At 45.3% G+C, this 14,209-nt stretch overlaps 1 protein-coding gene across 1 annotated transcript in view; it reads left to right on the forward strand.

The window, feature by feature from the left end:
* The window catches only part of LOC130474885 (uncharacterized), a 42,524-nt gene that overhangs the window by 4,596 nt on the left and 23,719 nt on the right, over window positions 1–14,209 (forward strand). The window contains 8 exon segments of the mRNA XM_056846579.1: window positions 2,200–2,311; window positions 3,728–3,834; window positions 6,071–6,197; window positions 7,264–7,384; window positions 8,728–8,815; window positions 10,418–10,546; window positions 11,013–11,072; window positions 13,279–13,345. Coding sequence (XP_056702557.1) covers window positions 2,200–2,311; window positions 3,728–3,834; window positions 6,071–6,197; window positions 7,264–7,384; window positions 8,728–8,815; window positions 10,418–10,546; window positions 11,013–11,072; window positions 13,279–13,345 — 811 coding nt within the window.

The raw sequence follows: 14,209 nt of genomic DNA on the forward strand, positions 1-14,209 counted from the left end.
CGACGCAACGTAAAAGAGACTATCAATTGTCCAAAATAACAGAACACTGGTTACTTCACCAGAGTGTAGTGATTCAAGGACGAAGACACTTCCACTGGATAGGCAGAATTCAATCTTCAGTAAACAATGCAAAAGTTCAATTCAATCTTCAACAATCAAAACGGCCCCTCCGGATTGGTGTTCGTTTCGCAAAGACTTGCTTCATCAGTTGGTTTTCTTACAATTCATACAAATAAAGTTTCATCAGTTGATTGTTTTTTTTGGTGAGGGTACAATGACCTCTCTTGGGTGTATCCCCTCTGTAATAAATATAACATTCTTACTAATTCAGCATATCATGGACATTGAATGTACATTACAACATGCATCATAGTGGAAGCAACCCACATGTCTTACCACTTTCAAGATCTGCGGACCCATACGGGTGCTTCTGCTATTCCTGAAGTCTGATGCTAGCTATGTGACTCTCAAAGTTTAAGTTTATTTCTAACTCATCACAGCTGGGACTTGCATGAAGGAACAGTATCATTTTTAAAGAAACAGGTGCTATTTAAAGAAAACATGATAAATCAAAATGGTCTGAACAATGAATTCGTTCTTGAATCACTACACTCTGGTGAAGTAACCAGTGTTCTGTTATTTTGGACAATTGATAGTCTCTTTTACGTTGCGTCGTTATTTGTATTGAGTTTGGATTATTTGTTGTGAAGACTTATTTGCCAATTGTTAAGACTGTGCAGACTTTCTTCTTAGTAAAACTTTGCTAGACTTGAGCCTTCGTGCTGTTATTATTTAAACCTCCAGGTACTAGCTGGAGATCTCCTGTTATTACAACTGATCTCCAGCCGACAGAGATCAGTTCACCTGGAGAAAATGGCCACTTTAGCAATTGGACTCTATGGCATTGAAGTCCCTCCCCTTCCCAAACCCCTCCCTCCTCAGGCTCCGCCTCAAAAACTTCCCACCGGTGGCGAAGAGGGAACTGGCAACCCTACAAATCACCTCTAATCCAAGAAGTTTAGAGCAATCTAGGCTTCTTGTGCTTCCAGCATAGGCTGTTCAAAGTCTTCTAGGGAAACTGTACCTTCCAGCTGGCTAACTAGTTAAACATGTTATTAGGGCTTCCTGTATCAGTTCAATTGCTTTGTTTACAGCTTGCAAGTTACAAGCATTGTGTGGTTGCAAATACCTGAGCCGGTCTGATGTTGTCATAGTAGGCCTGAGAGGTGGGAGATGCCCTGGCCCTATTAGTTGCCGTTGGCTTAAGGGCACTGACGTGACAGAATATCTAACCATTCTTCTAGGGCTCGGCAGCTAATGAAGGAAATAAGGACTTTAGAACTTGAATTCTAAGATCCATGGGCAGTGTATTTATTTTTATTATTATGTTTAAAGGTTTGACACAGACAAAATATGCATTACATCAGAGAAGAGCAATTATAAACATCAATAGTCAGCCCAAGCTTTAAAAAGGTTGCCAACATTAAAAAAGAAAGGACCTTTCTGTACAACCTCTGTTAATCTAGATGCTTTTATCAGGTACCATACTTCTTGGATAATCAATTAATTAATCAATTTAACATTTCTCCATTTTTTGCAATTAACAATTTTGCAACCATTAATAGATCTTGTATTTATATTGCTTCCTGTCAAATATCTTATTTAGTTTGTGGGGAGTATTGTACCACAAATATATTGTTTTGTAAAAGTTCTCTACCATGTTAATAGTTACTGCTTTAGTAAAACCTGACCTATATTACAGACCATTTTCTCCTCATTTTCTTTGTTGCATTATTATGTAATATTTGTTCGGCCTTTTTTGCAACCATATGATGTCTCCACTGGATATTTTGAAACCATTTAATATCAGTATTTCTTTCCTTTGGATCTGCCATAGAAACACGTTGATCCATCCTAACAACATCCTAACACTTACTACTTATTGATTGACTTGTCTACTTGTCAAGCGTCAGTAGAAAAATCCCCGGGTTGACCTGGGTTAAAATCTCAGTTTACTGGGAACCCATTTTGCTCAAAGATGGAGACTGTAACCCAGGCCAGCCTGGGAATTTTCAGGACCAGATTACCAACCCCCAACCCCCAATCTTGCTTCAGTTTCCTTTTCCCGTAAAATGCTGTTTCATGCACTGCTGATTTGGTTATATTCTGCCTGGATTTTAACTGGCTGTTCTGTGACAGGGCTTGTCCGGTGGGACTACTGTGGCAGGAACTATGATTGTAGCACACAAAGCTGGCATCCCCTTGTTTGTGACAGGAGGAATCGGAGGAGTCCACCGTGATGGAGAGAAGAGTAAGAGGAACATTATACAGTATATTTTGAGCAGTCAGTTTCCACTGTTCTTTTATTCTGCTTTTCTGAGCTGTATATTTTGGGTATATAATCCACCATTTTGTCATCATTCTGCATGGCACTGGTTTGCTATTTAGCTAACAACCTCCCGGTGGGGCCTGGAGATTCTCCATTATTACAACTGATCTCCAGACTATGGAGATCAGTTCCTCTGGAGAAAATGGCAGCTGTGGAAGGTGGACGTAGGGTTGCCAACCTCCAGGTACTAGCTGGGGATCTCCTGCTATTACAACTGATCTCCAGCCGATAGTGATCAGTTCCCCTGGAGAAAATGTCTGCTTTGGCAATAGAACTCTATGGCATTGAAGTCCCTCCCCTCTCCAAACCCCACCCTTCTCAGGCTCCGGCCCAAAAATCTCCATGTATTTCTCAACCCCGGAGCTGGCAACCCTAGGTGGATTCTATGACACTATATCCTATTGAAGTCCCTTCCTTCCCCAAGCTCGCTCTCCCCAGGGTGCACCCCCGTATCTCCAGGAATTTCCCAACCTGGAGTTGGCAACCTTTGTTGTAGCAGTTTCCTCCTCTTTATAGCTTGTAGAAAATACTATTCAAAATAAATGCATGTATGAACATATGTAATATAGCTTTTCTTGGTTCGCTGCATAAGTTATATTAATTCAAGATTTTGATATTTATTTATTTAAAATATTTCTTTATTTACTTTCTGTCTTTCCCCTGAAGGGCTCATGGTGGCTCACAAAAGAATGCCCTGTGGCATCCAGCAAGAAAAGTAAAAATGCAAATAGAAAACCCTGATAACATACCACTTAATCCACACATGCATGAAAAGCAAGAGACCCCACGCTACGCCACGCACTCCAGTTCTTCTGACTCCTCCCAGAGGGCAATTCTCTAGCTCCCTTTTAAACCATTGCTGAAAAGCCCCACTCAATAACCCAGCCTTGTGCCTTTTTCAAGGAAGGAGAACTTTTGAAAGGTAGGGTTGTCAGCTCCGGTTTGGGAAATGCCTGGAGATTTTTGGGCTGGAGCCCGAGGAGGGCGGGATTTGGGGAGGGGAGGGACTTCAATGCCATAGAGTCGAATCGCCAAAACAGCTATTTTCTCCAGGTGAACTGATCTCTATCGGCTGGAGATCAGTTGTAATAGCAGGAGATCTCCAGCTAGTACCTGGAGGTTGGCAACCCTATCAATAGGTCAGCAGTGAAGATATCCTTACCTCCTGCGGTGGGCCACCCCACAGCAGTGGCTCTGCGCATGAGGGGGCTTGAGCAGAAGAGGGCTGAATCCTCCTAGAAGAAAGGGCATTTGTGTTCCTGGCTGGCTGTTTAGAGGCTATGAAAATGGATAATAGAACTGCATTCCAAACGGTGTGGTATATTCTGTCCTCTCCAGCTTTCGATGTGAGTGCTGATCTGACAGAGCTAGGTCGAACTCCTGTTGCTGTAATTTCTGCGGGTGTCAAGTCCATACTGGATATTGGTAGGACACTAGAATATCTGGTAAGCATGAACTGGAAGAAAGGAACGGGAAGTGGGAGCTGGCGATGCTGCCCAGTGTTGTCCTAACCTCGCTAACAGTGCAATCTTATGTGGAGTTACTCCAGTCTAGGTCCATTGAAATGAATGCGCTTAGACTGGAGTAACTCTCCTTGGTATGGCTGAGATCTCATCCTCTGATTCTGTGAGCTCTCAGAGACTTGTGTAGGCCATTTTTCTCATCTCCCTGTTATTTTCTTTTAACTGTGGGCCGAGTTACATATTATAGCTTTCCCCAGGTTGGGTGAAGAGGTGTGTTTTGACATTCCATGCTTCCCAGGTGCACATGAGCCCAGTTTGGAACTGTGGCATGCAGAAAGGGGTTAGGCCTTCTCCTCGCTCCATGTTCTTGACCTGTGGGCGCTATTTGCCCCACTGCAGGCTTCACATGTATTGATGAGTTACATATACACATTGCTTTCATTCAGTAATAGCACCCTCCCGGGGCTATTACGACTTGGGAAATGACACAGGAGGAGTCTAAGGGCCAAAATACATGTTATGTGTGGCACACGTCGAGTCGAGGGAAGGGTTGCCAGGTCCCTCTTAGCCACCGGTGGGAGGTTTTTGGGGCAGAGCCTGAGGAGGGCGGGGTTTGGGGAGGGGAGGGTCTTCAATGTCATAGAGTCCAATGGCCAAAGTGGCCATTTTCTCCAGGAGAACTGATCTCTATCGGCTGGAGATCAGTTGTAATAGCAGGAGATCTCCAGCTGGTACCTGGAGGTTGGCAACCCAAGTCGTGGGTGCCTAACACAACTCTCAGTCACACATTCATGTGGTTGCAGCCTTTAAAAACCTCTCCATTGCAATTCATTGCTGGGATGGAGGGTTTCAGGCTTCCCTCCTGCAGTAGAAATGGCCGCTGGGGGGTGGCCTGTTTGCCCCTTCCTCAGGCTCCCTGTATTCATCCCAGGGCACATAGAGCTTGAGGAAGCCAAGGAGTGAGGAAGCCAAGGAAAAACTGGAGCTCCTCACCCACCCCTCAGCATTTTGAACTACATGGAGAAACAGAGAAGTTTTATAAGTTAGTCCTGCGCCCCCCCCCCATTAACAAGTGATTGAGGCTGTGACCTGAATCGTGTCACATGTATTTTGGCCCCTAAGCCCCTTCTTTTCATGTGCCACGGAGGCAAGGAATCTCAGAGCATGCCTTTTCACTGAGGTGTACTTCTTAAAAAAAAACAAAAGCTGGGAATTCAGAGAACTCGGTACACATTGTTAAGTCCGCGTGGGGAGGACACATGAGGTCGAGATGGAGTTCCAACAACAACGCTTTATTGTAGAACAGAACAGAACTGAGAACTGTGTGCAACGGCCCCTCTTGTATTCCCCCTGGCCGCTTGCGGCCACTCCCCCCCGATCCGTGATGGGGGGTAACAACCCCCGGGTCGCCAACGGTGCGACCCGGCTTAGGGCCAATGGGTTGCGCTGGCTTGGCCAATAGCGCGAGCAGGGTTTAGGAGCCTTCGTCTGGGACTCAAGCTCCTAGCTCTTCCCCTGCTTACCCACCTAACTATTTACATACACAACACACATATTGTTATAATGTTATATCAATATAACAATAGTTATATAGTGCTGGGTTTTTTTTAAGCCCCCTGCTGGTGGGAGGAGGAAATGGCGGTGGCAGGGACAGAGTCACGGAAAATGCTCGTCAACGGGAAAATTGGAACTTTCCCTCTCAACACAACAGCCGTCCAGGATTTACTGAAATCTTTCCCAAAACTTTGGAGCAAAGCAGGTTTGAGAAAGATGGGAGAAAAACTGGGTAAACACTGGAAATTGCACAAATGTGGCATGATGCTGTGGGGAGGCAGCAACCCCCACCCCCCAGCATTTCCCAACAGCATTGAACCCAGGGCCCATAATCCATGTGGAAATAGCCTATATTCTCAGGGGGTTTAGCGGGCTGCTTTCGTCCTCTCTCTCCTTTTTCCTTTAACCGATTTCCAGCTGCTCATGTCCTTTTCTGGAGCATGATCAGTCTACATCAGGGTCTTTGGGTGGTATTTTTCCTTTTGGTTAATGTATCGAGGCATATTTTTCTGCACATCTGGAGAGACCTTCGAGCAGGCAGAGACTCCTTGCCTTGTCCATGGCTGGTCTGGTTTTGATGCTTTCATCATCCACACAGGGACCAGCTCATTTAGGATGCTTTTGATGGCTTTCGTTTGTTTCTCTTCCCTACTGACACCTGCAGGAAACCCAAGGGGTCTGCGTGGCCACCTTTGGAGAATCCACAGAGTTCCCAGCCTTCTTCTCCCATCAAAGTGGCTTCCAGGCACCCTATAAGGTACCAAACGAGGAGGATGCTGCTAAACTGATTGGTGAGTTACAGAAGCATAATGCGGTTGTTACATGACCGAAGTCTGGTCCTGGAGTTTGACTGGATAAAGCTTCTCAGTTTCCCTCTCAAAAGCTGCAGCAGTCTTAGCTACACCCAGTGTATCTGGGTGTAATTCCTATTGAAGTAGGGTTGCCAGCTGCAGGTTGGGCATTACCTGGAGATTTTGGAGGTGGAACCTGAGGAAGGCGGGGTTTGGAGAGGGGAGGGACTTCAGTGCCCTACAGTCCAATGGCCAAAGCAGCCAGTTTCTCCAGGGGAACTGATCTCTATCGGTTGGAGATCAGTTGTAATAGCAGGAGATCTCCAGCTAGTACCTGGAAGTTAAACCAGAAGAAAATGGGCTCTGTGCTGTGAGTTAATGATGGAGATCAAAAACCAGCATACACAATATAAATGCAATATAAATATAATGAAAAGTGCAACGTGAAAAAGTGATAATAATTAATACACAAACAACATATCATAAACAACATACAAACACACAAAGGGATCTCATTGAGGAACCTATCGGACTGTTGGCTACTTTTCCCTATTAGGGTTATGTTTGACATGATTTATTACTTGCTATGAGAATGAACAGCTGATGAAGCTTTTCTGCAAAACGGGGCTTATGATCTAGACAACGCGTCCCTGCTGTTTCCTGCTGTGCGTGCTGTGGATTCCATTCCCAGCCATTATCATCTGGACTGTGCAATTTTCCTTGTCTTGAAAAAAATTAATTTATTATTATTATATACCATAAGATTGTTACCATTTTGACTTACCTTGGATAATTGTAAATTCTTGTCCCTTCATGTGTTTTGTATGTTGTTTATGATATGTTGTTTGTGTATTAATTATTATCACTTTTTCACCCTGCACTTTTCATTATATTTATATTGCATTTATATTGTGTGTGCTGGTTTTTGATCTCCATCAGTACCTGGAGATTGGCAACCCTACGTTGAAGCCATCTGGGGTTTGCTTCTGAGTCAACACATATGTTACTGGATGGAAACTTTCCTAATTTCTCCTTTCTGTCCTCGACTTCCTTCTCCTGTTTTCAGCCAGGTCATTGGCCTTGCAGCTAGGCAGTGGAATGCTGATCGCAGTGCCCTGCCCAAAAGGAGAAGCTGCTTCGGGACAGCTGATTGAGGAAGCCATCCAGCAGGCTTTGCAGGAGTCTCAGTAAGGGCTGCTCCAGCTTCCCTCTCTTATTGTACACCCTGACCGAATCCTGAGCAGAAGACTGACAGAGCCAATTCACCACGGTACAACATTCTCACAGCTGCCAAAAGGACTGTGGATCACACATGAGCTGGAAGCAGGCTAGTTCCAGGTTTTGGGGGACCCACTTGGGAGTGCCCAGGTGTCCCCAAGTAACCCCTACCAGGCCCTTCTTGCCCACCTACTCACACAGACCCAGAACAGGTTTATGACACAAGGTATGGCAGCCTTTACCAGTGGTCCCCAAGTCACTGGCAATGTGGGGGGCTGGATTTTAACTTGGGGTGGTGGCACAATGAAGAGAAACACACTTTTACACACACACATGCATGCAACCTGCATGTAAGAACACATGGACCCAGAGCAGGTTTATGACACAAGGCATGGGACATTCTAAGCCCATAGTTCAGTTGATTTAGAAGTGTGTAGCTCTGATTGTGCTGTTAGTTACTTCTCAAATTAAAGTTGTTATTAGATGTTCCAGATTCACTTCCCATGCAATCCTGAAGGGGGGAACAGAGCTGCATAGGAGCCGGAGTGACCCTGCGCCGGCGTCCATGCCACTTTGTGCCTCAATAAATGGCACCTACACCGGCATGGGGGCTAGGGTTGCCAATCTCCAGGTACTAGCTGGAGATCACCTGCTGTTATAGTTGATCTCCAGCCGATAGGGATCAGTCCCCCTGAAGAAAATGGCCCCTTTGGCAATTGGATTCTATGGCATTTAAGTCCCTCCCCTCCACAAACTCCACCCTCCTTTGGCTTCACCCCAAAAACCTCCCGCCGGTAGCAAAGAGGGACCTGGCAACCCTACTCAACGTGCTTCTGCATTGTTCTTCTGCCCACTGTCAAGGTCTCCCACCAGCTTCAGTAACACCTGCCCACTTTACCTGAACAACCTTTCCCCCATGGTGTCACTCTTTGCTTTAGCAGCCAAGAAAATCTGGGCTAAAGCTGTTTTTAATCAAGGTGTTTAATATATTTAATTAGAATAATAGAATCATAGAATCATAGAGTTGGAAGGGACCACCAGGGCCATCAAGTCCAACCCCCTGCACAATGCAGGAAATTCACAACTACCTCCCCACTCCACACCCCTAGCTTCTTGGGGGTTAGACTGTTCTAATGTTATTTTAATGCTATTTTAATGTTTTGTATGATAGATTGTGATGGCCTTCGGCCACAATCAATAAACCTTTATCGTATTGTATCGATTAGCTTCTTGACGTACATATAGTTCTGTGACTGGGTCTTCTGTTGTCATCCAAAGCTGCCCTCAAGAATTCTTATTGTTGCATTGGCAGGGAACGAGGGATCACAGGGAAGGAGCTCACGCCCTTCTTGCTCCAGAGAGTGAACGAATTGTCTAGTGGGAAGTCCCTGAATTCTAGTATCCTTTTGTGGTTAATATCCCCCCAGACACACACCGTGACCTGCTGTATCCCCAAAAGCCAATGGCCCAATCTTCTCTCAAAGTACTCACACACTCTGGAAATCATAAAGAACCAGTATCCAGAAATCCTTCCCCCAAGTTGTTCTTTTTTAACGCAAAGATTTTAAACACACTTCTTTGATCTTTTTCCAGGAGAAGCAATGCATCATGCCACTGGGTACAAGCCATATTCTTCTTGGTTGGAACCCAATCATCCTTGGCTTCATTCTTAATTTTCGCTTGGGAGGGTTTTGAGCACAATAGTGTGGGGATCCTTAAACTAGTAGGATGCCATAGGAAGAGAACTGGGTTTGGGTATGGAAGATCCAGCTTCAAATCTCAACTCCATTGATAGTCTCAGGCACTCCAGACGTGTTACATGGCATCAAATGTACGTTGCCAGCATGTGCACACACAGTCGGGAACTGCAGACAGTTCTAGATCCTTGGCATGTTTACTGGAATGGAATGGCACAGACATTATAGTACAGTTTTGCATTTCACGTTGTGATTTTTGAGTTATTGTGAGATTTAACCATAGTTCTGGCATGGGAAGAAAGGCAGGCCAAAAAATGAAACGAACTGTTTCTTCACAGTTCCTAATTGCTTCTTGCAGTATCTTCACATCTGTCTGTCTGTCTAATATGTGTCCTGCTGTCCCTCCTAGGAGAGCCAGCATGGTGTAGGGGTTAAGAGCAGTGGTTTGGAGTGGTGGACTGATCTGGAGAACCGGGTTCGATTCCCCACTTCTCTACATGAGTGGTGGAGGCTAATCTGGTGAACCAGGTTGGTTTCCCCACTCCTACACATGAAGCCAGCTGAGTGACCTTGGGCTAGTCACAGCTCTCTTAGAGCCCTCTCAGCCCCACCTACCTCACAGGGTGTCTGTTGTGGGGAGAGGAAGGGAAGGTAAGCCCGTTTGAGTCTCCCTTAAGTGGTAGAGAAAGCGTATAAAAGCCAACTCTTCTTCTTCTCCTAGGGCAGTGGGAAGCTAGTGTTTCCTCACCATTGCTTCTTCACAGCAATCATTCGAGGTAGGCTAGACTGAATTACCTCCCTGAATCCACCCAGTGAAGTTCATGTCCAAGTGGGTGAAAATGTGGAGAGTGGAGAGCCAGCGTGGTGTCGTGGTTAGAGTGCTGGACTAGGATCTGGGAGAACCCGGTTCAAATCCCCACTCATGCCATGGAAGTTCTCTGGGGTGAGCTTGGGCCAGTCACACACTCTCAGCCTAACCAACCTCACAAGGTTGTTGTGAAGATGTAATGGAGGAGAGGAGAATGATGTCACTTTGGGTCCCCATTGAGGAGAAAGGTGGGGAAGGAAGGAAGGAAGGAAGGAAGGAAGGAAGGAAGGAAGAAAAAGAAAGAAAGAAAGAAAGAAAGAAAGAAAGAAAGAAAGAAAGAAAGAAAGAAAGAAAGAAAGAGCTTTTTTACTACATAGGTGTGGTGGCACAGATGTGACCATAGAGAAGAGGATAGCTTTGTACTTGTTCCTTCCATTTACTTTTCTGTTGGTTCCTGGGTATTTTTTTACTTTCCTTTCATCGATCTCCAATCGGACATCGCTTTAATTAAGAACAATGCCCACGTGGGCAGCCGAATAGCCATGGCCCTGAATAAGATCCAGAGGACCCAAAGGAGGAGAGATGGCCCATCTCCAAACAAAAAAGCATTTTCTGCTCCAAGACCAGTGAGTGCTGCTTCTGCCCTGTGAGGGGTGTCGCCTCTCCTAGTTGCTTACTTTGCATTAATCAACTGAGCCTAAAGCACATGGGCATGACTTTCCTGGAGGATTGGCTGAGTTGGCCTGATTTTGGGATGCATCTCAGATGTGATGCACTTCGGGGCTTGGATCGCATGAGTTGATCTCCAGGATGTGGTGCAGGTTTGGCCCTCTTTTTAGGAAGGGACTAGACTGGCTGGTCATTGGGTCTGTTCCAGCGCCACCATTTCTCATTTCTTTGCTTACGTTATTGCCCATTTAAAGTAGTTAGCATGTTAAGGCTGAACTTAGAGACAAACTGTTTGGAAGACAAAAATATCAGCTGAATCCGGGCTCTGCTTACTATGTGTAGGGGTCATTTCTGGTCATGGCTTTGGAAATGTAAGGAAGTTCTGCATGGTGATTCTATCTATATTCCCCTCCCCAATTTCAGGTGGTGATTGGTGGTATCAACGTTGATTTCATTGCCAAGGCAAAAGATTCAGCAATAGTGGTAAGCGTGTTCAGCAATATTTAGGCTGAATTATCCCTTCCCTGTTCGTGTCTATTGCATAAAAATGGGTTGGATACAAGCAGCTCTTCCACTGCCTCTCAACAAGTGAGGGAGTGTAAGGGCTAGCAATATAAAATAAAGCTCTGCAATCTTGCGGAGGCTTTGGGCACTTTTGGATTTTTGAGAACGGGGAGTGGGCTCCACCACAAACTAGGTTCCATGGGGAGTCAGTGCCCATGCACTTTCCCCCTTATAACTCTGCAACAAAAAGGTCTAGAGATTTGCTTTTAAAAAATGAAATCTGGCAATCAGTCATTATAACATCACAACACTATAGTGATCTATAGTTATATTTATTTATAAAGATATTTATATCTATATTAATTTTTAAAAAGTCCTCTGGTATGTGTGTGTTGGGGAACGGCAACTATGGGGACCTGAGGCAAGGAAAATGCGGGGGAAATCTCTGTGTGGATGAGCCATTGGCTCTGCAAATGCTTCTGCATTAATAAGAGCAATGAGAGCTACACAGAGAATTGTTCCTTGTGGAAGCAGCCTTTGTCCTGAGGAGCAGAGATGTGGAGCAGCCCGGCTCTCTGCCGCTTTAGGTCATAGATGTTATTATGATAAGAATTATGGTTGTTAGGACACCCCATGAAAAGGCAGACAGATAACAGATATCTGGACCCATGAGCTAAGAGTCAGTGATGAAACCCCAGGTGAGTGGAATGAGAAAAAGAGAAAATTTCCTACGATAAATAGAAAGAGTTGTTTGCATTACCTTGTGTCTAGGTGGAAAATGTTGGTACCGGGTGAGGTAACCTTGCTTTGGGAAAAGCAGGCTTTGTTCTGCAGCCTAATGGCTGGCCACGTTTGTGATTAGCTGACAGGTGGCTGAAAAGAGAAACGGGAGGGTGAAATGGCTGTTGCATTCAAAATGAACTAAGAAAACACATTTAAATCCTTTTAGGGAGAGGGATAAAGAGAGGGGAAGAAAGTCGAAATGGTGATGAACGTTAGCTCAGATGATCAGAGTTTATAAGTCATTTGTTTTCCAGAACATCGAAATGAAGAACCCTCCACCCCCCCGAACACACATCAATGCTGTAGAAAATTATTGATATTTGTATGGAACTGCTATAACACAGTTGTTTCCAGGTGCCATTCCGGGAGACAGCATAAATAATACGACCTTTTGATGGAATTAAAATTGAGGTGTCAATGCAGAAAAGTTTCTACTCAAAATGTATTGACCTTCTGCACCTCTTTATGACAACCTGTTTCTTGTTTTGTTGCTCCTTGGTACTTCCTCCCATTCTTAATTAATTTATTCTTTTCTAGTTTCGAACAGCAATTACCCTTTTCCCAACTCATTGTTTTGTTCTGCCTGGTTTTTCCTGTTCTTAAAAAAAAAAGTTCAAACCTGAGAGAATCCACTCCCATATTCCCATTTTAATTCCAGCCGGGACCAGAGACAATCAGGAAAGATCTACTTCTAGATCGTAAGTCAGTAAGGACACACGTCTTCCTACCAACCTTTTTTTAGTCAGCTGACTTCAGGTACTCAGGAGCCTAGCCTTGCTGCGGAGAGGTCGTTTGTTACTACTGTTTATAGAGATTCTTCTGTTTCATGGTGTAATACATTCTCCAAGGAGACCCATCTGCTTCCCCCTTCCTCCCTTTGCACACAGACAGAAGGTTGCCTGGTTTAGGACCAATCATAATTTGTTGCCACAGCCAAAGTGCAAACTTTAACCTCTGTTGGTTTTTAACCTATGAACCAAGATTCTAAGCTACTAGGAAACCAGAACCAGAACCCTGGTTTATAGGCAAGGAACAAACCCGAGGTTTGTTAAAGCACCTGATTCAAATATCGAAACAAATTGCAGATCCTTCTAAATCAGGACAATTTCAATCTTGGCATACAGCGTGAGGGGAGGGAGGACGTGTGTCAGCCTGAGGCGTGTTCTCTGTAGTGACAGAATGATGTGTTCTCTGTAGTGACAGAATGATTATTGAATGCCCTTCAATAAATGGTTAAATAAGTGATGGGGACTGCAGATTAAATGGCTACTATGGAGCAAGATGACATCTCTGGAGGGAGCACTTTGCAGCAGGAGTGGAGTATTTTTGCACCTCCTGAGAATGAAAAGGAAATTAAGCCTGTTTAAATGCAGTCCTATTGACTTCTCCTTTGCACTTGCAGGATGGAGGACAAACAAACCCGTCAACCGTGAGACAGTCTTTTGGTGGAGTGGGGAGAAATTTGGCAGGTAACGCGTTCTAATTATGCTCCTATGTAGGATCAGTTTTTAGTGGCTAGCCATTGAGAAAACCATAAGCAACATAACTGTGAGCCTGCATCTTTCTGTGGTCTGACTGAGATCTCCGCACTCAATTGTGAATGCGCCCCCCTCCCCTGGCATTGCACTTTCCATTCCATCCTGTGCTGAATCTACATGGGGGCAGGAAGATGGGCCTCTGCTGTGGCAGCTACAGCAAGTGACGTGGCAAGGGAGCAGCAACAGCATCTACACAGTCCATTCCCTCCCTGCTTGGTGCTGCCACAGACCCCTGTCCCCCTATTATTTTCTTGTTCCAACGCAACAACAATTGTACGACCCTTCTGGTCATCTGGAGTCCCCCCCCCCTTTCCCCTCTTTCATTGTCCCAGGTGAGCTGTGCTTTAAGAAGAAGAAGAAGAAGAAGAAGAGTTGGTTTTTATATGCCGACCTTCTCTACCACTTAAGGGAGAATCAAACCAGCTTACAATCACCTTCCCTTCCCTTCCCCTCCCCACAACAGACACCCTGTGAGGTAGGTGGGGGCTGAGAGAGTTCAAAGAGAGCTGTGATTAGCCCAAGGTCACCCAGCTGGCTTCATGTTCAGGAGTGGGGGGGGGGGGAATCCAGTTCACCAGATTAGCCTCTGCCGCTCATGTGGAGGAGTGGGGAATCAAACCTGGTTCTCCAGATCAGAGTCCACCGCTCCAAACCACTGCTCTTAACCAATACACCTCGCTGGCTCTTTAACTTCCACATGCAAGGATGGCTTTACCCACAGGGCATCCTGGGCAGACGTCCTGAGCTCCAGGCTGAGAAACTCCCCACCCCTGGCTCTCCCACAGCCTCGCCTCC

Source organism: Euleptes europaea, chromosome 3 (assembly GCF_029931775.1).
Source record: "Euleptes europaea isolate rEulEur1 chromosome 3, rEulEur1.hap1, whole genome shotgun sequence".
In the NCBI taxonomy this organism is placed as follows: domain Eukaryota; kingdom Metazoa; phylum Chordata; class Lepidosauria; order Squamata; family Sphaerodactylidae; genus Euleptes; species Euleptes europaea.